The sequence below is a fragment of the Scomber japonicus genome, chromosome 19, assembly GCF_027409825.1.
Source record: "Scomber japonicus isolate fScoJap1 chromosome 19, fScoJap1.pri, whole genome shotgun sequence".
Lineage (NCBI taxonomy): Eukaryota > Metazoa > Chordata > Actinopteri > Scombriformes > Scombridae > Scomber > Scomber japonicus.
Window position 1 is genome coordinate 32504582 of NC_070596.1, and position 26121 is coordinate 32530702.

The window sequence follows — 26121 nt, forward strand, 5'->3', positions numbered from 1 at the left end:
TTCTCTCAGCGGGGGACAGGCGGCGAGAGAAGAAGGCGCAGGGATGAAGTTTATAGTCAGTCCCAGAGCGTTGAGACAGGACAGCCCCCACTCCAACATCTGAGGCGTCCACCTCGACCATGAACTGCTGTTCAGAGTTAGGCATAAGGAGGATGGGTGATGAGGTGAACCGATCCTTGAGGGTCTGGAAGGCTGCTGCAGCTGGGGGTGACCACTGGAAGGGCACTTTTGAGGAGGTCAGGGCGGTGAGAGGGGCTGCCACGGAGCTGTAGTTGCGGATAAAGCGACGGTAAAAGTTTGCAAACCCCAGGAAACGCTGAAGCTGTTTGCGGTTTTCAGGAACTGGCCAGGAAGTGACAGCAGAGACCTTGGCTGGATCCATCTGAATGTTGCCTTGTGCCACAATGTTCCCCAGGAAAGACACAGATGAGATGTGGAATTCACATTTCTCTGCTTTCACAAACAGAGAATTCTCCAGGAGGCGCTGAAGGACGGACTGGACATGATGGATGTGTTGCTCCTTGGACTGGGAGAAGATGAGGATATCATCGAGGTAAACAAAGACATAACGATTGAGCATGTCTCTGAGCACATCGTTTATCATTGCCTGGAAAACGGCAGGGGCATTGGTCAGGCCGAATGGCATTACGAGATACTCGTAGTGTCCAGTTGGGGTGTTGAATGCCGTCTTCCATTCATCTCCTTCTCTGATGCGGACGAGGTGGTAGGCGTTTCGCAGGTCAAGTTTGGAGAAAATGGTGGCCCCCTGGAGCAGTTCGAAGGCAGTGGAGATGAGTGGCAGTGGGTAACGGTTCTTTATGGTGATATCATTCAGTCCTCTGTAGTCGATGCAGGGTCTCAAAGTCTTGTCCTTCTTATCGACGAAGAAAAACCCCGCCCCAGCAGGAGACGAAGAAGGACGAATGATGCCAGCGGCCAGGGAGTCATTGATATAAGTCTCCATGACTCTTCTCTCGGGCTCAGAGAGAGAGTACAGGCGCCCCTTGGGAGGTGAGGTACCAGGCAGGAGGTCTATGGCACAGTCATAGGGGCGGTGTGGGGGCAGTGACGTAGCTCTGGCTTTACTGAAGACCTGGCGGAAATCATGGTACTCAGGTGGCACCCCGGAGAGGTCAGGTGAAGAGCTGGAGCAGGGACCCGGGGAGTGAAGTGGAGCAGAGGCATGCTGCAGGCATCTTTGATGACAGGAGGAGCTCCACTCCAGGATGGCCCCGGTGCCCCAGTCGATGTGAGGGTTGTGAAGACGGAGCCATGGATACCCCAGGATGACAGGCTGGCAGGAAGAGCTGAGGATGTGGAACTGGACTGTCTCATGATGATTACCAGAAAGCAGCAAGTGAACAGGAGAGGTCTGATGTGTGACAGTGCCCAAGATGTGTCCATCTAAGGCTCTAGCAGGAACTGGACGAGGCAGAGGAACCCGCTTGAGCCCCAGCTGAAGGACCACCTCCTCATCAATGATGCAGACATCGGCCCCAGAGTCAATGAAAATAGCCAAGGTGTGGGGCCCATCCGGGAGCAGAAGACGGCCTTGGAACAGAGGTCTCTGGCTTTGGGGAGGTGAAAGGGCAGTTGAGCTCACCAGGGTCTCCCCAACTACTGGTGAGCTCTGGCTTTTTACTGGACAGCTGGCTGCTGTAGTACCCTCACGGGAGCGAGGTGGAGGAGAGCGTTGGGCCCCCCTTTGACGCTTCTCTCGTCGACGGGCCTGGATACGTAGGTCAATGCGGATGGCCAAATCAATCACCCCGTCCAAGGTGATGGGGGTGTCATGCGAGACCAGTTCATCTTTAATAAAGTCAGCCAAACCGTGGAGGAAGGCCTCACAGAGGGCAGAACTGTTCCAACTGCTTTGGCTGGCTCTGGTGCGGAAGTCAATAGAATAATCTGCCACTGTTCGCTCACCTTGCTTCAGGCCTATCAGTCCCCTTGTTGACTCCGAACCACAATTCTCGAACCCAAAAACCTTGAGAAGCTCAGCAGCAAACAGGACAAACGAAGCACAGGCTGAAGACCGTCTCTCCCACTCAGCTGTTCCCCACAGTCGAGCTCTGCCTGTCAGATGGTTGATGACAAAAGCTACCTTTGCCGGTTCTGTGGCAAAGGTGCGGGGCTGCAGGGCGAACAGAAATGAGCAGTTGGTGAGGAAGGGGCCACAAGTCTCTCGATCACCGTCGTAACGCTCTGGGGTTCCCACCCAGGGCTCGGGAGCATCTCTGGGTGGTGAAGAGGCTGGTACAGGTGCAGGAGCAGAAGCCGATGCTCCGGAAGCAGGGACGGACTCAGCAGATGGAGCGAGCTGGGAGAGGCAGGCTGCTAGCTGTTGCATTTGTCCAGCTAATGCTGCTAGCGCTTGTCCATGAGTCTCTGCAGCTTGTCTGGCTTCAGCAGCAGACGCAGTCATCATGGCCTCATGCTGCTGCAGGACGCCCTCAATCGTCTCGAGGCGACTAAGTGGTGAGGGATTGTGCGCTGGGTCCATAATTGGCCAGATTGTACTGTAACGGGTATGGAGTGAACCCAATAGCAGCACAATAGAACCAGGAACTTGTATGAAACAGTCTTTATTCAGCAGAATAAGCACAGCAGGTCAGAGGATGGCAGCAGAGAACCAGGTCCAGGTGAGCATGGCAGGTAAGGGGGGAAACTCACTGCTAATGGAAGTCCCGCTGGAGAAGTGAAGCTGATCAGGTGGGTTTCTTGATGAGCAGAAACCGGCCAAGTGCCAACCAGCCACAGGCAGACGAGGAGCAGAAAACAGACAGGCAATACTCGAGGTCAGGGACAGAAGGCTGGTGGGTTTACCGGGACTGAGACGAGAGGCGGTGGTCGGTGGCAAGTCGGGTCGATAACAGGTAAGCAATCCGGGAGTAAGTACTGGAGAGTCAGGCATGGAAGCAAAGACAATCTGGCAAAGAGTGAGTGGAGTGAGGCTGCTCATATACTGGCTTGATTGGAGATGGTGAGCAGTGTGGCTGAGCAGCAGAGCAGGGGAGGAGCAGAGCAGACTGTGACACCACTGAGCTTATTGTGCCATCCACCTGTTCCATCCTGCGCTTTTCTTCCAATACTTCCTCATCCTCCTGACTGGATTCACTGTTTTCGCTGGATGCAGAAGTTTCACTATCGTCATCACTGTCACTGGTACTGGAATCTGATGCTCCCTTTGGATTACTAGCTCTCTTGCCTCGTCTCTCAGCTCTGGCCAGTATTTTCTTGATTGAAGAAGCATATCCTCCAACACATCTTTTATCTTCACCAAAGTCTCGTTTAATGCTTTTCAATATCTTCATTTTCTTTTTCCCATTTCCGGTTGATCTTTTTAGACGTGTCTCCACCGAGCTAGGACCTTCTCTAGCTGGTGAGAAGCCACGTCGGTGTTTGCTCTTAGTTTCAGGAGTCATTACTATAGTTGTCTTTGCTCTTCCAGTCTCGAGTATCCGGTGATCCTCATCCTCCACACTGTATCTTCCTTCCGTGGTGAAGAGTGGTACCTCTTCACCACGGAAGAGGTACCACTCCTCCTTTGCTGTACCTGCGCCCATTGCCACACACGGATTTTTGTTTCTGAATTTCTTTATCATTTGTATGGGAAATTGGAAAGCGAAAGGTTCTGAACTTTTGCTTCACAAAGTAACCTTGTTGTAAATACTGAGCAATCCCCAAATTAGACAACAGACCACTTTTTTCAAAAATTGTTTATTCAAACACATCCTTGTAAACCCCAACAGACGATAATCCAACTAACTTTTTCTTTGACTTTATTTACTCCAACCACACTTTTTGACTTTATTTTATTTATTAGTATGATTGAATTAAATGCTGCTCAGATTATGCACAAATCAGAAGTCATCACAGGTTGATTACTAATCAAAACTACTCATGTATCATGTAAAATCAGTGCGAGTTGTGATATAATCCTGTTATACACAAGGCATGTGTACCATGTACAAATATATGTGAATATAAATTTGAAATTTGAATGAATGGTAAAAGTCCACTTCCACAATTAACAAATCCTACTTACACAAATTAACCGATAATCAATTAATCAATTCCAATCAACTATCTTCAATCTTCAATCCTCACCTATTTATTCAAAATTAACTATTCTCTAGAATAAACAGCAACTACTAAATTTACTATTACCCGAACTAATTAACACTCCATCAAACCTCTAAAAATATTTACACAATCCTACCGAACAGAATGTCCCATAATCTACTAACAGCTTCTACACGATAACATCCAAGTGTTTCCAAACCACTGTTTTAATCTAATGATCAAGACAACCTTTCAAAAAACATCCACTAAAGATAAGAATAATAATGGCTTATACCGTAATAATACAACAATCTTCAAAAAACACTTTTATAAGCAAGCTATAAACAGAGCAAACATTACCAAGAAGCCAAAAAGGAAAAGAGAGAGAGAGAGAGAAAGAGAGAGAGAGGGAGAGAGAGAGAGAGAGAGAGAGTTCGTATATGTGTGTGTATATGTTCCTAACTACTCTGTGTAGACAGAGCTCATCAATCACTCTTCTTATGAAGGAAGAGGATTGTTCTTGTCTGATTTATTTATATATATATAAGTCTGTTCACTTACAGCGTACGGCTCATGCCCCTTTTTATAGAGAAAGGAGGTGTTTCTTTAACCCGTTAATCTAGAATAGGAAAGGATCAGAAAATGACAGGAAAACAGTCTTCCTGTGTCGTACAGCAGGCTGCGCCTCGACTGTCACACGCAACTTCCCGTCTGCGCTCTCTCTCTGCGCAGACCAGCGTTAGAGCATAGTTTGAGTTTCACGCCTCAAACCGTCTCAAGTTTACGGCTGACACAGAGCAGAACGTCAGAACGGATGAGTTTCGTTGTGAAGTCAAAATCACAATCAATCCACACAACTCCAGCAAGGCGAACGATGGAAACAAGTTTAGTAAAAGAGCCTTTCTATTATGCATGTGCATGCTCGTGTACATTAAGGAAGAGGCACAGCTGTCTCAGGAAGCAGGAATGTTCCTCTGTTTATGTTAAGGCATGGGTGTGTGTGTGTGTGTGTATCAGAGAGGGAGAGAGATAGACTGAGCAGAAAGGGAGGGGGAGAATAGAGACTTTTATACACAGCAGAAAATTAACAGAACATTGATATCAATTAATAAAAATACGCCAACCTGCGTCGTCTTCAAACCTCGGTTTCATAGATCTGCAGAAATCACCTGTCGTCTGCAGAATCCTCACATTGTGTACTCCCGACACAAAATGAGAGAGAGAGAGATTAACTTCTATTAAACTTTACTCGAGCTCTTTCTTCTTTAAACCATTTCACTAGGATCTCTTTAGTGTTGATCAGGCACAAATCCTTCACACATTTCAAATTTGGGCATGCGACTTCATAAAACACAGTAATCACTTTTAGAATTTGCCTATAGGACTTTTGCCAAACTGCGCACGCTCTGACCTAAACTTAAATGCGACTTAATTAATAATTCATCACTTTAGTGTCTAAACTGAATGTTCGGCTCCACATATCCTTACACGTCTTAAAACAGTTTACTTTAGGGTCTAAACCGCGCATTTATTTCATTAAAATACAACTTCAAACTAATTCATAGTTTCTCCTATGAATTATGAACTTGAGGTGTGACTCAACATCCATACAGGACTTTTGTTGAAACTGCACATACTTTTGTTCCATATTTCTCTCATATTTCTCTCATTTACTCTATGTGCATATTAAAATCATTCATTACTTTTAGGGCCAGAACTACGAGGTCAAAACCCCAAACCCTCAACAAATGGGATCTTAGCGCCAGAACGATGCACATTTCCTCACAAACTTAAACAAAGTCTGCTTCTTTACACAATTACTTCGAAGTACACAATAAATAAATACAGTAGGCCTATATTACTTCACAAAGTAAATTTAGATTTTCCAAACGTGAGAATTCTCTTTATATTCTATTTTTCTGAACAAAATTTAGCTTTGGAACCCTTTATAAATTTAATGACATGTCCTTAATCCATCTTCTTCACTCACAGTCCTTTTAATTTGGTTGAAAACGTCCTCCTCCTCCCGACCAGAGAGAAAGAAAAAAAAAGAGTCATTCACCAAAATGGTGCGGATCCGGCTGGCTCCTTTTCTCTCTCTCACAAGGTCAAGACTCCAGAGACGTCCTCAGAACCATCCTGTTTGTTGCGCCATTTTTGTAGTATATTGCTTATTATACCGCCTTTGAGTGAATGAAGAATGAATTAAGAACCAAGTCGAAGTTCTTTTTTAGTTTTCTTTATTACCAATCAATCAGAACCCTGCCTAGGTCAGTGGAGACAGAACTTTATCAATTCGAGGCTGCTGAAGGTGTCCCTGATCCAATGGAGCCTTCTTTCTGTCTCTCGCGTTCTCTGTGTGTAAGATATTTTATACTAAAGTTACGCCCCACAAATGTATGCATTTTCCCAAGCATGAGCACTCTGTTTCTCATCCTTAAAATGGACACAATCTATACTTGTTTATGTTCCCATGATCCAATACCTTTACTGTTTGACAACCTCCAAAGATAAATGACCCTAACACAGGATGAGACCAGTTTCCATAGGAAGACTCTGGCTGTGGGAACCAAGGTTCATACTATGGCCTATGCGAACAAAGCAGAACTCTTACGTATTAGGAATACATAAATCTGTAACAGAAAATAGAAATACATAAATCTGTAGCAGAAAATACACTACAGGAGAAATAGTTGATAAATTTAATATACCCCGTAAGCATTTTTTAAAATTCCTGCAGTTGAGAAATTTCATTAGAACATACCAAAACCAAACATTATGTATCCCTGAAAGGTCTACTGTAGAAAAATGAATGGATATGGATTGCTTAGGAAGGGGTTTAATATCCAAAATTTATAAATGCCTAGTAGATGAAGTATAGAAACATCAGCAGGACGACTTGGGGCATGGAGAGAAGACCTACAGGAGGACATCCCAATAGAAAAGTGGGGGGAAGCATGCTCTCAAGCACAATCAAGAACTACTAACACTCACCTGAAATTACTGCAATACAACTGGTTGATGCGAACAAATATCACTCCAGAAAAACTTCACAAATATAACAGCGCTATACCTGATATTTGTGTTAAATGTGAGAAGGAAAAAGGTAAATTTTTCCACTGCATCTGGCAGTGTACAAAAATACAAAAATTCTGGCAAGAAATAAAACAATGTATTCAAAATATTTTACAGATTCAAATACCCTTAAAGGGGCTATATGCGAAATACAGCTTTATTAGCTTTCAGGAATTTTATTTTTGCTATGTAAACCAGTAATGGTGTATTTACATCTGGAGTAGAGAGTTACGTCACACGCCCTCTGTGTGTGTTGTTCTGGAGCCTCTGTTTTGGAAGCCGGACCGGCAGCGCGTTCATGTTAGTGCATGTGAGCCACCTCCTCCTCTCCTCCACCGGAACCGTTAAGCCACTCCCCCTATATAACCGGGACCACTCCCCCTACCAAACCACTGAGGACCGGCTGCGGATTTAGTGAAAGCGACATGGCGGAGGAAAACCCCATGAAGAGACCACGCTCAGTTGCCAAGAAACTCTCCGATAAAGAGAGGAATAAGACCCGGGTTAACATTGGCCTTGCATTTCCGAGGTGGAGAGCCCTGCGAGAAGAAAAAGGGATACATTTTGACTCGGAGCTAGCTCTTCTTCTCTTGGACCAGTAAGTAACGTTATGTGTATACAGTCACATATCTGTTTAGTTAGTGTTAGACTAACTTTAGACATTATGTCGCATATCATGTTCATTTATTTGACAGTCTTAGGACGAAGCCTGAGCTGCAGCTCGGCTTCATGATAGCCATGGAGGAGAGCGTACCTATGTTCCCCGGCTAGCTCGGCTGCTAACTCGGCGGCTAATTCGGCTGCTAGCTCGGCCGCTAACTCAGCTAACTGCAGACGGGATCATCCCTATGTTCCCCGGTCACATACAAAGTGGGGAACATAGGGGTGATCCCGCCATGGAGCAAGCTAGCATTCAAACATAAAGAATATAAGGTGGGTGTGTGTTATACTGGCGTTAGCCGCAGCCACAGTGAGTAAGATGGTTATAAGTTTATTGTTCCTCTATGAGAAAGACAAAGACGAATAATCGGACTGTGTGTAACTCCTGTAGTGCTGGATATAATGTAGACTCAGACTGGTCCCGGTTTTGTTTTGCTGTTACCACAAACGAGCTTAGCTAAGCGAGCTACCGTCATACGTCTGAGCTGGTAGCCATGTGGCTAACGTTAGCAATAAGCATCGTAAAATAGTAACAGAGGAGGGAATAGGAATGCTTACGACTAGTGCTGTGTGTTATCACATTTTATGTCTGTCCGCATACTTTATAGCACAAAGGGAGAGAAGTGAGTATGAACATATGTATGGCCTGCTTGTGTAATGTTAGTTGTAATACTGTCAGGGCAGTACATAGAAGATGATGATGATGCTAACCATGCTTCACTGGACCAGTCCTTGCTATTTCAGAAACTTTTTTGACTAAATATAAAGTAAGATATTTTTGTCCTAAAAATAATAAACAGGCTATTGGACTGGTGATGAAATACTGTGACTGTTACTCTGATAAAGATGATAGACATTTTGGTCTGACAACTACTTGTGTTTTCCTATAACTGAAGAAGTTTATTGTAATTGACAGTTTAGCAATTCTGAAATGTTTAAATGTGACAATTGTCTGTCATGTTGGGTTTGTTTAGATTAAAGCTCTGAAATATTTTATACACAGGTAGGTTACATTTTTTTGTCTTGCATTCCTCAGGTCATTATGCCCAATACTGCTGTTACTCCACCATGGCAGACTGGCAGATGCTGTGTGATGGAAGGAATGACACCAGGAGCTACTCTTCAGACTCTCCGTCCTGTCCTCATCACGTCCTCATCACGTCCTCATCAGTGGCTTTGAGTACAGCAGGCCACAAAAGCGGACAAACCGTACTGAATTACACTTTGCATGCTGCTACTTTGTCACTACTGATCATAAACCTTACATGGTGTGATTATTGTCATTGTTTCTGAATTTGATTTGTTTTTGATCTATGGTCTTCAGTTTGTTATAAACTGAAGGGACAGTAAACCACATTTGAGATGTTAAAACAGAACTGTAATACATCAATGTGTATGACAGTGGAGTTTTGTTTTCATTCCCACTGCCAAGTGTAGATTGTACAGATACAGATACAATTGACCTTTTTTTTGTCCAGATGGTTACAGCAAGAAGAGAAAGGTGATGTATACCTCTTTAAAAAAAGTAGTATTTATGATTGTTTTCTGGAATTGACTGTGCAATCCTGCTCACCAATAAACTTGACATGATTTGAGATTATATTCATGCTTTATCCATTTCAACCTTATCCTTTGTAACACTGTAGATAACACTGGCTTAGTCCACTACTGCTTAGAGAGTGTAATTCAATCACTGACCATACACAAGTGAAATGTAAATTGATGTACTGTTTACCACAAAGCAGAAAACTTATGGTGTTTCACAATTCGGTTATTAGTGAATGAAGCAGATCCACACATCATTTTTTAAAGAATATTTGTTTACTCATTAATGAACAATAGGCTAAACAATAACTTCTGAACATAAATTCTTATAAATGATTAATTAAACATGTTAGTCTACTGAACAGGACTGAGTTGCCTTTGATCTCTAAATGATGCATGTTCCTGTAAATGTGGGGTGCATGTTGCTGCAGATGTCAGAGGTAGGTATGGCATGGCAGTTGAGCATCATGATGGCCCTGCTGCATCATCAGAGCATCAGAAACCAGCCCTGGCCTCAGGTCCAAAAGGCTCTTTCCAGGGTCAAGTCTTGAAGCAGGCTCTGTAAAAGATGAACAACACGTACACTGAAAAGTAAATCATGATGTAGACACACTGGGAAAATTGGTGTTTCACACTATGTTGATATTTTACAATTGACTTCAAATGACTAGAAACACAGATGATACAAACCTCTGTTTCTTATCATCTGAGCAGCTCACACCGGCTCCTCTGAGGAGGCAGACACTCTGCAGCTGCCTCAGCAGACATGATGCTGCTACTGCTGCCCTTAACAAAACCAAAATCAAACTATCAGTTATGAAGAGAGCAGCAACACTTATAATATAACGTTATAGTTTTATAAGGAACAAACTTAGCATTAGCTACCTTAGAGACAGTTGATGAACCAGACTCATTAGTGGCTACATTACACTAGCAACACATGTCTTGGTCAATATTTTCACAATTGCACAAAAACCCAAATGTCTGTTTGCCAGCAGTGCTCATAAAACCCAATGGAAATGATCAATGTGAAGTTGTTAGCTTGGCTACTATGTTCAGCTTGTTAAATTTCAACTACTAGCAGTTAGCTATCGTTAGCATCGGAAAGCTAATAACTGTTACACTACTTTAGAAATACGTTACTAATACGTTACTCTCGCTTGTATTACTTACTTCGTTACTTGACGTCACACCGGTCCGTTGTGTGCTGAGTCAGCTGTTTCATCACGGATGGAAAGTGCTTCACTGAAAACAGGCAGGTAGAGGAGGAGGAGCGGACGGAGAGCGAGGGGGAGGCGAGCGGAAAGGAGTGGGTGTACCCTTAGCTAGTTTTGTTTTGGTTGCACGCAGTCCAGAGCTGCGACGTCTAGCGGTGAAATTCAAATCGCATTTAGCCCCTTTAATCCCACACTTGTTTATACTTGGTCTATATGCAGATAATTTGAAGTTTAAAAAACATCAACGGATATTTGTAGACTTATCTAAGTGTGCTAATGGCAAAGAGAGTAAAAGCCTTCTCATGGAAAAATACCAGCAGCCCAAGTGTAAAGAGGTGGTTGTCTGAACTGTCTTAAACTCTCCCTTTAGAAAAAATTACATATACAATAAAACACCAACAACATAATTTCAACCAGATCTGGGATCCCTTTATTTGCTATGTATTGAGGACAGACTTGTCTCATGTGATGGAAGAGCCTGGGGACATGTAAACAGTAGCCCTTTGCAGTACTTAATATTAAGGAAATATGTTTGTCTTAATATTGTTTATCTTTTCTCATATATAATGAACTTACTAACCTGATTCCCAACCAAGAATTTGAAATCCTGTAAGGGCCGGGGGTAGGGGGTTGACGTGTTTGTTCAATACATGTAATTGTATTTCTTTGTTGTTGTTTTTTTTTGTAATATTGTGAAAACAATAAAAAAGAATGTTGGCAAAAAAAAGACTCTGAAGTCAGGAGCATAACTGTAAATGCTGCTCAGATAATGTCTGAAAAGGTGGATCCAATAACACACTTCATCCATTACTTCTCATCCTGGACTTGTTTGAAAAGGGCAGTAGCATGGATGCTCAGAGTGAAAAGACTGCTTCTGGATCTTAGCAGAAAGAGGAAACATGCAAGTGGTGTTCCTGCTCAACTTCATCCATGTAACATCCCTCAGAGAGACCTGCAAAAAAAGGAGACTTGAAATCTCAAAACCCAGGAACAACCTCATCTCACAGTGGAAAAACTGGCTGCTGCTGAAATGGAGATAATCTGCTTTTGTCAGAAAAAGAGATTTACAGATTAAATCTCAAGTCTAAGGAAAGGAATGAACATTAAACTGACTAGCAACATTCATAAACTCAACCCCATCCTGGAGAATGATGTGTTGAGAGTTGGAGGACGACTTAGCAGAGCAGCAATGCCAGAAGAGATGAAACATCCTGTCATACTGGCTAAAGATTTCCACATTTCTGGTCTACTTCTTCGTCATGTTCATGAAGAGGTGGGTCATGGTGGTCGCAATCATATGTCATCCAGAACACGCCGAAAATACTGGATTCCTGGCGTCACTGTGTTGATCAGAAAAATAGTGTCTAAATGTGTTGTTTGTCGGCGCATAAATGCGACCCCTGGACAACAGCAGATGGCAGACTTGCCCCTGGATAGAGTCTCTCCTGATGAACCTCCTTTTACATATGTTGGAGTGGATTATTTTGGACCCTTCGGAGTGAAGCGTGGAAGGAGTATTGTGAAGCACTATGGTGTCATTTTTACATGCTTAGCTGTAAGAGCTGTTCACATCGAAGTGGCATCATCGCTTGACACAGACTCTTTCATCAATGCTCTTCGGCGCTTTACAGCCAGACGTGGTCAAGTGAAAGAAATAAGATCTGACAATGGCACCAATTTTGTGGGAGCTCAGCGTGAGTTGAAAGAAGCAATTGAAAGCTGGAATCAAAGTTAGATTCATAATACACTGCTTCATGGGAATCAACTGGATTTTCAATCCCCCTGCTGGCTCACACCATGGAGGTGTATGGGAAAGACTAATTAAATCAGTGCGAAAGGTTCTTAACTCCACCTTAAATGTGCAAAGTCTTGATGAGAAGGGTCTTCACACAGTTTTATGTGAAACTGAGGCAATCCTAAATAGTCGTGCCATCACCAAGGCTTCCACAGACCCAAATGACATTGAAGCACTTACCCCAAACCACCTTCTGCTTCTTAAAAGTATGCCTTCACTTCCACCCGGACAGTTTGAGAAGGAAGACATATACGCTCGCTGCAGGTGGAGACAAATTCAATATATGTCAGATCTGTTTTGGAGAAGATGGATTAAAGAATATCTTCCACAACTGCAGGTACGACAGAAATGGTCTAATATCGGACGCAACTTTACACCAGGAGACATTGTGATCATTGTGGATGATTCAGCGCCTCGGAACTCCTGGATAACTGGAAAGATTGAGGAGACCATACCGGACAAAAAAGGACTTGTTCGTCATGTTTGGATAAAGACCAAAACCGGCTTTCTGAACAGGCCAATCACCAACGTCTGCCTTCTACTGGAGGCAGAGGAACTTTGACATGACCAAACTGACTTTATTTAGTTGTTTTTTGGACTTTGCCCCCTTGCCCCTTGCACACACTACACTACACAGACTGCAGACTTTACTTCAGATTCAGAGTGATGGTCAACATCACTCTTTTTCAAGACTATGTGCTCAATAACTTCTGGCATCGTTATGAAGAAGGATCTACAAAATAGACTGTCCATAATGTTGGAATATGCTTGTGTGATTATCCTTTATAATTGTGTAATTATTATTGTTGGAGACATAATAATTAGGGGCCGGTATTGTAGGAGCCAAAATATGTTTTGTTTATGTTTATATTTGCTTCAGCTGCACGTGTTGCGTCACATGTGCATTGATTGACACATGGGTGTGGTTTTTCCTTATTTTACTTGTTCACCTGGGTGGCGGCGGGAGTTTTTGGACAAAGGGAGTTAGTAGAGCTCCGATATTTTCTGTTGACCGTCACCACCGTCATCATCATCACCATCGTCATCATCATCATCACCATCATCTTTCATCACTTTATTCCTACAGTCGGATCACATCAGGGTTTTTGTATGTTTGTGGATCAGCTGCTTGTCAGTCCTTTTTGATTTTTTCATTCAAATAAACTACAGTAAAACGTCATCTGGACTTCAGTATGATTTTGTGGACGTGTCACAGATAACAGTCGACTAAGTCTCTCAGTGGCCTTACAGAAAAGTAGTCGCTACATAAACAGATGATGAATCTGATCCAACAGAGAATAAAACATCTGGAACCTTCATTACTGCTCATCACATGTTTACTTATTTCACTTTAAAGCTCACAATAATTCCTTTTGCACTGCTGCCTAATGATGATGAATGAAGTGAATTATTGTCTAAGATAGTTTCATCATCATTTACAGCATTGTTATTTTATTCATATGTTTATATGAAGAACATTGAAGCTGATCCATGTCTTCTTTGCATCAGTACAAAGTGATTTTAGTTCCTATCTATCATCATTTACTTCAACCTGTATCAATAAAATGCTGCTTACATGCTAATAATCAATAACATGATTTATGATCAGAGTACTTTCACTTTTACGTGCTCAGGTTTCCTTCAGTCCACATCAGCTGTGGCTCCATCTAGTGGTCACTACAGAAAACAGCATTATCCAGAGTGGATGTAATATTCTTCAGGATATGTTCATTATGATGCTGTGAGCTGTGTTTTCTTTGAGTCTCTGTCAGACTTGCTGCTCAGAATAAAGTCAAACAGACATTTAATGAACAAAGTTCAGCAGAAGCTTCAACAGACTCAGAAAGCAGCTGATGATCCAGTGAAGACACTCTGAGCAAACTGATTTCATCAAGCTCACACTTTATTCATCATTCACAGAAACATGATTTCATGTAGAATAACACAATATACTGCAACCACTCAAATATCACTGCTTAGAAAATAAACTACATGAATGAATACAAGTGTTCCCACATGGCCTGTGTCATCTGAAATATTAAACTCATCATTACAAGCTGTATGATTCAAATACACGTGAAGAAAATCTGATCAGACAGAAGCAAATACTAAACCATATAATCCTCCCTTTGGGTGTTCCCACACCTCCAATCAACCCAAGTCCTCATCAATTAGCATTTAGCATCATTCCACAGTGATTATACAGATATAATATGATTAACATCAGGTATTTGAAGTCAGTTATAAATGTAATGTAAGCATGGCAAAACTCAGCTCAGCACTTGCCTCCGTTGTGCAGTTGTGTGTAAATTAAAACAAAAATCTGAAATACCTCAAAAACAAAGTTTGAATACATGTTAAAAATATTACATATAAAACTAAACTATTGCTCAGTGCTATTTAAACTCCATCAAAATATAATCAAAAGATATGCATCAAAACTTAAAGTCAAAATAAAAGTAAGAACTAGAAACAATTAGATAGTGTGAACATGGCAGAGAAATGTCCATCAGGTTTCTATAATCCCCTACTCCAACTACTTTTACATCAACATTGTAATTAAAAGGATTATAATGAAATAATGTTTGTGATGTTTAAACATTTGTATGAACAGTGTAGATCTTGTTGTCTACTCAGCTGGTTGATGTTGTTACACTACTTCATTTTATTTTTTATCTGCTTTTCCAGCTGCTGTTTTTCTACTATGCATGATCTGCAGTGTATCTGTCACAGTTCCTTCGTCCCGTCAACTCTTCATCTCCTCCAGCTTCTTCACCTTCTCTGTGTCTCCTGTCTCCTTCATCTTCTCAATCAGGAAGTCCAAGTGGACATGAGTCGACAGTGAATTAACATTCAGGGCGATCTGCTCCAGATTAACAACATGTTGGTAGGCCTCATCCAGCAACTTTATCTTCTCTGCTTTCAGGTCTTCCATCTCAGTTTGAAGATTTTCCATCAGGCTCTTCTTCTTCTCATTTTCTACTTTACTCTCTTCATACTCCTCTTTCACATCTTCTGGGGTCTTCTTAACTTTCCTGGTCTTGGTCACATATCTCCATTCCTCTTTCACATGATTTGATACAGGACACTTCTTGGTACAAACTGTGCAGCGACCTTTTTTCATGACCTTACAGTCTTTGGGACTCTGAACCTTTGTGCATCCAGGATAGTGACAGTTCTCTTCACAGATGTTACAGGTGACAGCTCCTTCAAAAAAAAACAACCCCCACATCCCACCTTTGATGATTTCTTTGTCTTTGTAGACCTCTTCAACTTCTACAGTGAACTTTTCATTCTTCTTCAACTCTTCTTGATATTTCTTCAGATCTTCTTCAGTCTGTTGGATCTTGTGGATGCAGGCTGTCAGACTGATCTGTGTGTTCAACACTTCAACTGTTTCATTCAGCTTCTGAGGTTTAGATTCTTTCAAGAAGTCTGTGAAACATTTCATTTCATTTCTCTGTTCATTCTGGCAGTTATCAAACAGGAAGTGAACAGTTTCATTCTCTTCATTTTTGGCACATTTAATGTTTGCAGCTTTAAGAGCTTTCAGAGCATTTTCAGGTGTTCCTCCATCTGAGTGTGTGATGAGAGCGATGATGTTCTTCTCAATGTCTTTCCCAAACAGAGACGTCACTGAATCAAAGATGTACTTCAGTCGATCACTCACTCGATTCTCACTCGCCTTCAGCACCAGACCCACTGCAGAAAGTTCATGAACTCCATCGTCTGAGTGGAACAAGTCCAATAATCTTTGACTAACGATGACATCATGTTCGATCCCTCTGGTGTCTCCGAATCCAGGAGTATCGATGATGGTCAGAGAGTAGGGCAGAGTTTCATCTTCATAACCAAAGATCTCGTATGTGATCATATCTGATGTCTGACTTTCTGACTGACTTCTCTTCTCTTTTTCTTCTACGATCTCAAACCAGATGTTGTCCTCAAACTTCACTCCCATGGTGTAGTTGACCAGAGCGTTGATCAGAGTAGATTTTCCTGTTCCTGTTTCACCTACAAGTAAGATGGTTCTGTTTGTCTTGTTCAGGTTTTTCTCTCCAACAGTTTTTCTTGTCAGAGTCCCAAACTTCTCTTCCTTTGGTCTCAGCTGGTAGACAGCAGGAGAGGTCAGAGGTTTAGAGATCAGAGTACTGTTGGAGATGATGTCCTGGTATTTGGATGAGGCGTTACTGGTTGGGAAGAAAATAGAGAAGAATTTAATACATATACACTTCAGGCAAGTGTGTGCGTGCGTGTGTGTGTGTGTGTGTGTGTGTGTGTGTGTGTGTGTGTGTGTGTGTGTGTGTGTGTGTGTGTGTGTGTTTCCATACATTTAGTTGTAACAGTATTTTAATGGTTATTTATGGTAATGTTACCCACCGCTTTGCCATGCTGCTGTCTGACAGAGGTGTGTTGGTATCTGTGTGGGACAAAATGAAAAACTATCATAAAGTGAAATAAAGGTGTGAAGAAGCTGCTGAAGAAAGTTTCAGTGCTGCACATTTTGAGCAATGAGCCGCTCGGCCAACAACGTCTCCTAGAAATGATCTTTGTTTGCTGCTAAATGGAAACAGCAGATATGTTCTGAAGGAAATGTCATGCTGCCTGGATGAAGCTTTTATATCAACATCATGAGGAAATGTTAACTACTGAAAGCAGCTTTGTGCTTCTTGTTTCTTGGTTACTGAAGTGCAGCTGAACACACTGATGCTGTGTTTTGATCTGATGACTGAAGCTGAGAGCAGAAAAGAGGCTCAACTATGACAGGAAGTGATGTAAAAACAGAGTATTGATAAGAAGAAAAGCAACAGCTGCTGTTACTGTGAGACAGATTGTGGCTCTGCTTTGACTGATGTGGATCAACTAATGATTCCTCTGTAATCTGAACAGTGACCAGACGTCCAGAATTAAACATTCAACTACAAGAACAAACAGCAACAGAGCTCCTGTTTCTCACAATCACACACCTGACATTTAAGAGAAGATTCAATTCTTTTCTGATGGACATTTTACATCAACATTGTAATTAAAAGGATTCTAATGAAATAATGTTTGTGATGTTTAAACATTTGTATGAACAGTGTAGATCTTGTTGTCTACTCAGCTGGTTCATGTTGTTACACTACTTTAATTTATTTTTACCAATCATGTACTGCAGCCCTGCTCTGGTTCCTTCATCCTGTCGACTCTTCATCTCCTCCAGCTTCTTCACCTTCTCTGTGTCTCCTCTCTCCTTCATCTTCTCAATCAGGAAGTCCAAGTGGACATGAGTGGACAGTGAATTATCATTCATGGCGATCTGCTCCAGATTAACAACATGTTGGTAGACCTCATCCAGCAACTTTATCTTCTCTGCTGTCAGTTCTTCCATCACTGTGTCAACATTTTCCATCAGGCTCTTCTTCTTCTCATTTTCTACTTTACTCTCTTCATACTCCTCTTTCACATCTTCTGGGATCTTCTTAACTTTCCTGGTCTTGGTCACATATCTCCATTCCTCTTTCACATGATCTGATGCAGGGCACTTCTTGGTACAAACTGTGCAGCGACCTTTTTTCATGACCTCACAGTTTTCAGGTTTCCAGACCTTTGTGCATGGATAGTGACAGTTCTCTTTACATTTGTTACAGGTGACAGCTCCTTCATAAAACAACCCCCACATCCCACCTTTGATATCCTCTTTCTCTTTGTTGACCTCTTCAACTTCTACAGTGAACTCTTCATTCTTCTTCATCTCTTCTTGATATTTTTTCAGATCTTTTTCAGTCAGTTGGATCTCTCTCTGTTTCAGTTCAATCAGCTGGATTCTTTCTTTCAGGTTTTGGATGCAGGCTGTCAGTCTGATCCGTGTGTTCAACACTTCAACTGTTTCATTCAGCTTCTGAGGTTTAGATTCTTTCAAGAAGTCTGTGAAACATTTCATTTCATTTCTCTGTTCATTCTGGCAGTTATCAAACAGGAAGTGAACAGTTTCATTCTCTTCATCTTTGGCACATTTAATGTTTGCAGCTTCAAGAGCTTTTAGAACATTTTCAGGTGTTCCTCCATCTGAGTGTGTGATGAGAGCGATGATGTTCTTCTCAATGTCTTTTCCAAACAGAGACATCACTGAATCAAAGATGTACTTCAGTCGATCACTCACTCGATTCTCACTCGCCTTCAGCACCAGACCCACTGCAGAAAGTTCATGAACTCCATCGTCTGAGTGGAACAAGTCCAATAATCTTTGACTAACGATGTCATCACGTTCGTTCCCTCTGGTATCTCCATATCCAGGAGTATCGATGATGGTCAGAGAGTAGGGCAGAGTTTCATCTTCATAACCAAAGATCTCGTACGTGATCACATCTGGTGTCTGACTTTCTGACTGACTTCTCTTCTCATCTTCTACGATCTCAAACCAGATGTCGTCCTTAAACTTCACTCCCATGGTGTAGTTGACCAGAGCGTTGATCAGAGCAGATTTTCCTGTTCCTGTTTCACCTACAAGTAAGATGGTTCTGTTTGTCTTGTTCAGGTTTTTCTCTCCAACAGTTTTTCTTGTCAGAGTCCCAAACTTCTCTTCCTTTGGTCTCAGCTGGTAGACAGCAGGAGAGGTCAGAGGTTTAGAGATCAGAGTACTGTTGGAGATGATGTCCTGGTATTTGGATGAGGCGTTACTGGTTGGGAAGAAAATAGAGAAGAATTTAATACAGACATACACTTCAGGCAAGTGTGTGTGTGTGAGTGTGTGTTTCCATACATTTAGTTGTAACAGTATTTTAATGGTTATTTATGGTCATGTTACTCACCACTGTGCCATGCTGCTGTCTGACAGAGAGGCTCCACACGCTGAGGATGAAACAGGTGTGTTGGTATCTGTGTGGGACAAAATGAAAAACTATCATAAAGTGAAATAAAGGTGTGAAGAAGCTGCTGGAGAAAGTTTCAGTGCTGCACATTTTGAGCAATGAGCCGCTCGGCCAACAACGTCTCCTAGAAATGATCTTTGTTTGCTGCTAAATGGAAACAGCAGATATGTTCTGAAGGAAATGTCATGCTGCCTGGATGAAGCTTTTATATCAACATCATGAGGAAATGTTAACTACTGAAAGCAGCTGTGTGCTTCTTGTTTCTTGGTTACTGAAGTGCAGCTGAACACACTGATGCTGTGTTTTGATCTGATGACTGAAGCTGAGAGCAGAAAAGAGGCTCAACTATGACAGGAAGTGATGTAAAAACAGAGTATTGATAAGAAGACAAGCAACAGCTGCTGTTACTGTGAGACAGATTGTGGCTCTGCTTTGACTGATGTGGATCAACTAATGATTCCTCTGTAATCTGAACAGTGACCAGACGTCCAGAATTAAACATTCAACTACAAGAACAAACAGCAACAGAGCTCCTGTTTCTCACAATCACACACCTGACATTTAAGAGAAGATTCAATTCTTTTCTGATGGACATTTTACATCAACATTGTAATTAAAAGGATTATAATGAAATAATGTTTGTGATGTTTAAACATTTGTATGAACAGTGTAGATCTTGTTGTCTACTCAGCTGGTTCATGTTGTTACACTACTTTAATTTATTTTTACCAATCATGTACTGCAGCCCTGCTCTGGTTCCTTCATCCTGTCGACTCTTCATCTCCTCCAGCTTCTTCACCTTCTCTGTGTCTCCTCTCTCCTTCATCTTCTCAATCAGGAAGTCCAAGTGGACATGAGTCGACAGTGAATTATCATTCAGAGCGATCTTCTCCAGAATAACAACATGTTGGTAGACCTCATCCAGCAACTTTGTCTTCTCTGTTTTCAGTTCTTTCATCTCAGTTTCAAGATTTTCCATCAGGCTCTTCTTCTTCTCATTTTCTACTTTACTCTCTTCATACTCCTCTTTCACATCTTCTGGGATCTTCTTAACTTTCCTGGTCTTGGTCACATATCTCCATTCCTCTTTCACATGATCTGATGCAGGGCACTTCTTGGTACAAACTGTGCAGCGACCTTTTTTCATGACCTCACAGTCTTTGGGACTCTGAACCTTTGTGCATCCAGGATAGTGACAGTTCTCTTCACAGATGTTACAGGTGACAGCTCCTTCATAAAATATCAACTTCCTCCTCCCACCTTTGATATCCTCTTTCTCTTTGTAGACTTCATCAACTTCTACAGTGAACTCTTCATTCTTCTTCATCTCTTCTTCATGTTTCTTCAGATCTTCTTCAGTCAGTTGGATCTCTCTCTGTTTCAGTTCAGTCAGCTCGATTCTTTCTTGCAGGTTTTGGATGCAGGCTGTCAGTCTGATCCGTGAGTTCAACACTTCAACTGTTTCATTCAGCTTCTGAGGTTTAGATTCTTTCAAGAAGTCTGTGAAACATTTCATCCTTGCTTCTGTTAGCTTCCATGCACTCTTTAAAGCAAGTTTACCTGACTCTGTTCTCTGTTCATTCTGGCGGTTATCAAACAGGAAGTGAACAGTTTCATTCTCTTCATCTTTGGCACATTTAATGTTTGCAGCTTCAAGAGCTTTCAGAGCATTTTTAGGTGGTAACCCATCTGAGTGTGTGATGAGAGCGATGATGTTCTCCTCAATGTCTTTTCCAAACAGAGACATCACTGAATCAAAGATGTACCTCAGTCGATCACTCACTCGATTCTCACTCGCCTTCAGCACCAGACCCACTGCAGAAAGTTCATGAACTCCATCGTCTGAGCGGAACAAGTCAAATAATCTTTGACTAACGATGGCATCACATTTGATCCCTCTGGTGTCTCCGAATCCAGGAGTATCGATGATGGTCAGAGAGTAGGGCGGAGTTTCATCTTCATAACCAAAGATCTCGTACACGATCACATCTGATGTCTGACTCTCACACTGATCTATGTTCTTCTCTTCTTCTTCTACGATCTCAAACCAGATGTTGTCCTCAAACTTCACTCCCATGGTGTAGTTGACCAGAGTGTTGATCAGAGTAGATTTTCCTGTTCCTGTTTCACCTACAAGTAAGATGGTTCTGTTTGTCTTGTTCAGGTTTTTCTCTCCAACAGTTTTTCTTGTCAGAGTCCCAAACTTCTCTTCCTTTGGTCTCAGCTGGTAGACAGCAGGAGAGGTCAGAGGTTTAGAGATCAGAGTACTGTTGGAGATGATGTCCTGGTATTTGGATGAGGCGTTACTGGTTGGGAAGAAAATAGAGAAGAATTTAATACACATGAACACTTCAGACAAGTGTGTGTGTGTGTGAGTGTGTGTGTGTGTGTGTTTCCATACATTTAGTTGTAACATTATTTTAATGGTTATTTGTGGTCACATTACTCACCACTGCTTTGCCATGCTGCTGTCTGACAGAGAGACTCCACACGCTGAGGATGAAACAGGTGTGTTGGTATCTGTGTGGGACAAAATGAAAAACTATCATAAAGTGAAATAAAGGTGTGAAAAAGCTGCTGGAGAAAGTTTCAGTGCTGCGCATTTTGAGCAATGAGCCGCTCGGCCAACAACATCTCCTAGAAATGATCTTTGTTAGCAACTTAACCACAAACTTTCAGCTCCATAGCGATCTCAATCCAGTCTTTTATGTTTCTGTAGTGACATGACAGTTAATTTCTCATTTTAATTAAATGAATCAGCTGTTTCTTGTCCATGACACATTTTCAGTGTGAATAATTTACAAACATCAAATAGCATCACTCACAGTCAGTTAAGACACTCCAATAGAAAACAAAGCAAACTGACTTTGTCATTGAAGCTCGCTCACATCACATTCTGCTAGGACACAGAGTCAGATCATGTGAAAGAACAAGAGAAACGTTAAGAAGACCCAACAAGAAACAAAGTGAAAAAATAGAAACAAAAGTCTGAAAAGACTAGGGCTGCAACAATGAATGATAAAATCGATTAAAAAACGATTATTAAAAGTGTTGGCAACAAATTTCATTATCGATTCGTTGTGTCGCGTGATTACTGCATTACTCGCCAAGTTGTGGAGCAGTTCAGACGCAACTGAGCAGAGCCGGTATCGGCAGTAGCGGAGAAAACGGTCTGCCTAAAATCTTGTGTAGGAGTAGTTCACTCTACATAGAACTATAAAGTGTGTACTGCATCCTGCCGAGGTCGGCATGAAGCGCGCGTGCGCACGTATGCACACGCACAAAAAACGCTGGGTTTTCTATCGTTTTTACGCGTCATATTAATGATATAATGTCACTGTGTGGATCATTAACCTTGCTGCAGTGTGCTCCCCATAATTTATTACTGTAAATATAAAGTTTCACAGACAAATTGTTGTATTTTTTTCTGGGTTGTGAGTGAAGTCATTAAGAATAATATGAAACCAGTCTGTACACCACCAAGATGAACTGGTTTAGACTTTATTCTTGGTTGACACTGCTGGAGGGTAATTTTGATTAATAAGTGTGCTCTATTTGTGTGACATAGGTTTTTTATTACCAATTTGTTATGGTTTGCGATACATGATATAACTGAACCGCCACTGAATGTTGAAACAAGTCCTGTTAAAAGTTTTATAATTTAAATTTTTCTTTATTATTTATCTATTATTTATTGTTCGAACGGATCAGGTCAATTGAACAACAGAAAATACCTCTTTTTGTGTAGCATACATGTGTATGTTATTTTGTTAAAGTTATCAGACATTAATATTTAATTGTTTTGTTGAAATTATCACAGGAAAGGGCTGCGAAAGTACAAAGTTTAGTCGTATCATAGTAGTTATGATATTATCACTTTTATTATCCAATGTATGGTTATTTCATTGTGTTACATATCTGACTAGTTGCACCTTCGGTTAAGGTGGAAGGTGTTTTTGTTTATTCAGATGTTTATTTCTGTACATTAATATTTAGTTGTTTTGTTGAAATTATCATTTATTATTTAATATTACTTTAATAACTCAGAGACGTCCAAGCAGCAACATGTTTGAGCACTTTTTGGCATTGTCAATTTGAAATAGTTTTGTTTTTGAATGAAGGGGTAGAAATTAAAAAATATTTTTTTTATCCTATTCATCGATTAATCAAAAAAATAATCGACTGATTATCAAAATAATCAATAGTTGCAGCCCTAGAAAAGAACAAAGCTGAAAGTGGGAGCAAGGGGTACATTTTGGAGGATCTGCAAACGAAGAAGAAGATAAAGAAGAAGAGGCGAGAAGATAAAGTTGCTGGATAAGGTCTACCAACATGTGGAACATCTGGAGGAGATCGCCATGAATGTTAATTCACTGTCCACTCATGTCCACTTGGACTTCCTGATTGAAGAATGAACGAACCAAAACTGCTGTGATACATATTCAGTAAACTAACAGCAGCTGGTAAAACAGTTAAAGATGCAGGGAAAGTGCGCAAAGAGCACAGTTAACTTCCATTTTAGCCGTAAGCTAACTAAAATGGAAGAATTAATTTGCGTTGCTCCTTTAGACTTTCCAAATCTGAAATTTTGATAGTGAAATGAGTTATTTTGCAGGGATGGTGATGGTGGAAAGTACCCACTGTTTTCCAGCTGCTTGGTTTGTACAGGAGCATCTAGTCCTGACCTTTGATCTCTTAATATAACAAGCACAGAGAGACAGACAGACAGACAGACAGACAGGTGTGATGTACCTCTCAGCTCCTCTGATTTCTCCAGCAGTTGTCTGACTTGTTGCTGGTCTTTGGCTTTATTGTTGAACAGATGAAATCTTCCTCCAAACCTGTTAACCCAGTCTATCAGTGGACTTCTTTTAAATTGAGAGAAATACTCCTTCAGAGATGTTCTCAAAGAGTCTCCACCTGTGAAGAGCAGGAAACTGTTCTTTAACCCCTGATCTCCCAGGACTCTGACAGCTGCCTCGAACGCTCTCTCCTCCTCCTCAGTGAACCGATCGACTCTGAGCACCACCAGGAACAGATGAGGTCTGCAGGTCTGCAGGAACTTCTGACACCAGGTCCTGATCTCCTCTTCTGACTCTAATATTCCTGGAGTGTCTACGACTGAGATCTTATTCCCAAACACAGTTCCTGTCTCCTCACAGATCTGTGTTGTTACCGCTTTAAAAGGACGGCTTCGACTCAAACACTTCCCATCCTAAGATGCTGTTTCCTGAAGTACTTTTACCCACTCCTGAACCCCCCAGCAGGACGATGGTGAGATCTGGATTCATGTCTGATGATAGATCACAGAGTCCTATGAAAAAGGGAGAATTTGGGTTATTTGTGTTATTGGTTATTTTGCTATATTGTAATGTTGTCCCCTCCCTGAGCTACTACCTTACCTGTTGTGTGGCAAATATTTAATGCAAAACACTTAATTTGTCCCAGACAAGCAATTTGCAGGTAAACAGAGCAGCACAGTAAACAAGCAGCACAATACAGGGAATTTAAAAATATGTAAGACAGAAAAGCTCCACATATTATGATAACAATAATATGAGAATGATAATATTAGTGCAATATAAGTATAATGCAGTATGCCTATTGAGGGGTAGCTCTATGCTATATAGATACGCAGTAATTCAAACAACATAGAAAGCAGCATCAGTCCAAGACATGCAAGTCACTGTGTGCAACAGCATTACAGCGATTAGTTTCTCTTCTCTTTGTGTGTGACAGAAAGCCTCAGAACATCGCCTCCATGTCCTCCATTGTTTATGTGTTTGTGTCATGTATAAAACGAAGTCACAGCAGTTTAACACAGCCGTGCTATGACGACCCCAGAGCCCCCCTCCAAGAGGACTAATCTGGTCCACTGCATGACTTTGCAAAGTATGAAAACTGCAGATAAGTAATTCCAGTTTTGTAATAAAAAACTTTGACACATTTTTAACAGTATTTCTTACCAGGGAAACCCCAAACTGACACACCTGGCAAAAATCCTGTGCATGCTCAGGATTACTTATCTTTGTGAACAAACTTTTCTGTGAGGAGCAATAAAACAAAACTGTGTTCCAGACTCACACACAAGCACATGAATGACATACTGGGACTGGCAACTGCTCAGGATTTGGTTTATTATAGTCAAGTTTTAAAGACACCACAACCTTATTATGATCAGTTTCAATGACATGCTGCCCAGAAGCAAAATTTGGACCTACCTGCCTGCGTGTATTCACATCAAGTGCGACATGATTTTGCAAATAGCTTAAATGATTACGCTTCTAAAAATAAATAAATAGCACCACGGCAAAAAAAAAAAGAATGATCAAGTGAACATGACCTGGAGCTCTGTTATTTAATAAAAAGAAGACATAGCAACATATGGGTACAGCAAGTAACCTACAGATTAAGAGCTGAACCTGTTGAACACTTTTTGTTTTTATATAATAAAACAATTGCTTGAACCATTTCAACCAAGATCAGAGTTTGTGTTATTCTACAAAAGTTTAAGGTCACAGATTTTCACAGTGTAACATAACAAACAAACAGTAAACTGTATTCAGCCTAATCCCAAGTGTGTTATTCTACATTTTGACACCAAAATTTAATTTTTTTCTACAAATTAATATCGGTTATCGGTTTCCTTGATTACTAATAACTGTATCAGCCCTTAAAAAACATATCGGTCGATCCCTAGTGCACATGCATAAAGTAAAGACAGATACTACTATTAATAATACCTACATAAATATTAGTGTTTTCAAATTAGCACATTCACTTTCTAAATGCTACCGGGCACTCATAGTTTCATGTACTAACACTGTTGGTCTGCTTGCCCTCAGAGACTCTCAACAGCAGCAGGAAGTAGCAACAGGAACCACAAGACCAAGGAGGGCCTTGGGAGAAGCAG

General features: G+C 41.3%; 2 protein-coding genes and 1 long non-coding RNA gene across 3 annotated transcripts; all 3 read right to left on the bottom strand.

Annotated features, from left to right (window-relative positions):
- Window positions 1-9746: 9746 nt before the first annotated feature.
- Window positions 9747-10629, bottom strand: LOC128380782 (uncharacterized). The gene is made up of 3 exons (XR_008323500.1): window positions 10519-10629; window positions 10036-10126; window positions 9747-9904 (listed from the first exon to the last, which is right to left on the bottom strand). It is a non-coding gene; the product is annotated as an uncharacterized LOC128380782 (long non-coding RNA).
- Window positions 10630-11376: 747 nt separating this feature from the next.
- Window positions 11377-16748, bottom strand: LOC128379966 (uncharacterized). The gene is made up of 3 exons (XM_053339605.1): window positions 16738-16748; window positions 15209-16547; window positions 11377-11514 (listed from the first exon to the last, which is right to left on the bottom strand). The coding sequence occupies exons 1-3, from the start codon at window positions 16746-16748 to the stop codon at window positions 11377-11379; spliced, it is 1488 nt and encodes a 495-aa protein (XP_053195580.1).
- A 731-nt stretch (window positions 16749-17479) lies between these two features.
- On the bottom strand, window positions 17480-24499 carry LOC128379967 (uncharacterized). The gene is made up of 6 exons (XM_053339606.1): window positions 24454-24499; window positions 23961-24356; window positions 21659-21728; window positions 19938-21514; window positions 19149-19215; window positions 17480-19016 (listed from the first exon to the last, which is right to left on the bottom strand). The coding sequence occupies exons 1-6, from the start codon at window positions 24497-24499 to the stop codon at window positions 17480-17482; spliced, it is 3693 nt and encodes a 1230-aa protein (XP_053195581.1).
- Between the last annotated feature and the right edge of the window lie 1622 nt (window positions 24500-26121).

What these genes read in the sequence shown, in the direction of transcription:
- LOC128379966 (XM_053339605.1), bottom strand. An exon ending in TGGAGCAGATCGCCCTGAAT is followed by an intron (nt 11,515 to 15,208) that starts GTTAATTCACTG and finishes CTTTTTTTGCAG; the next exon opens with GTCTCTCTGAGGGATGTTAC.
- LOC128379967 (XM_053339606.1), bottom strand. Translation starts at nt 24,499, where the DNA reads ATGAATCCAGATCTCACCATCGTCCTGCTGGGGGGTTCAGGAGTGG. An exon ending in GCTGGGGGGTTCAGGAGTGG is followed by an intron (nt 24,357 to 24,453) that starts GTAAAAGTACTT and finishes GTGAGGAGACAG; the next exon opens with GAACTGTGTTTGGGAATAAG. An exon ending in AGCAGCATGGCAAAGCAGTG is followed by an intron (nt 21,515 to 21,658) that starts GTGAGTAATGTG and finishes CTTCCCAACCAG; the next exon opens with TAACGCCTCATCCAAATACC.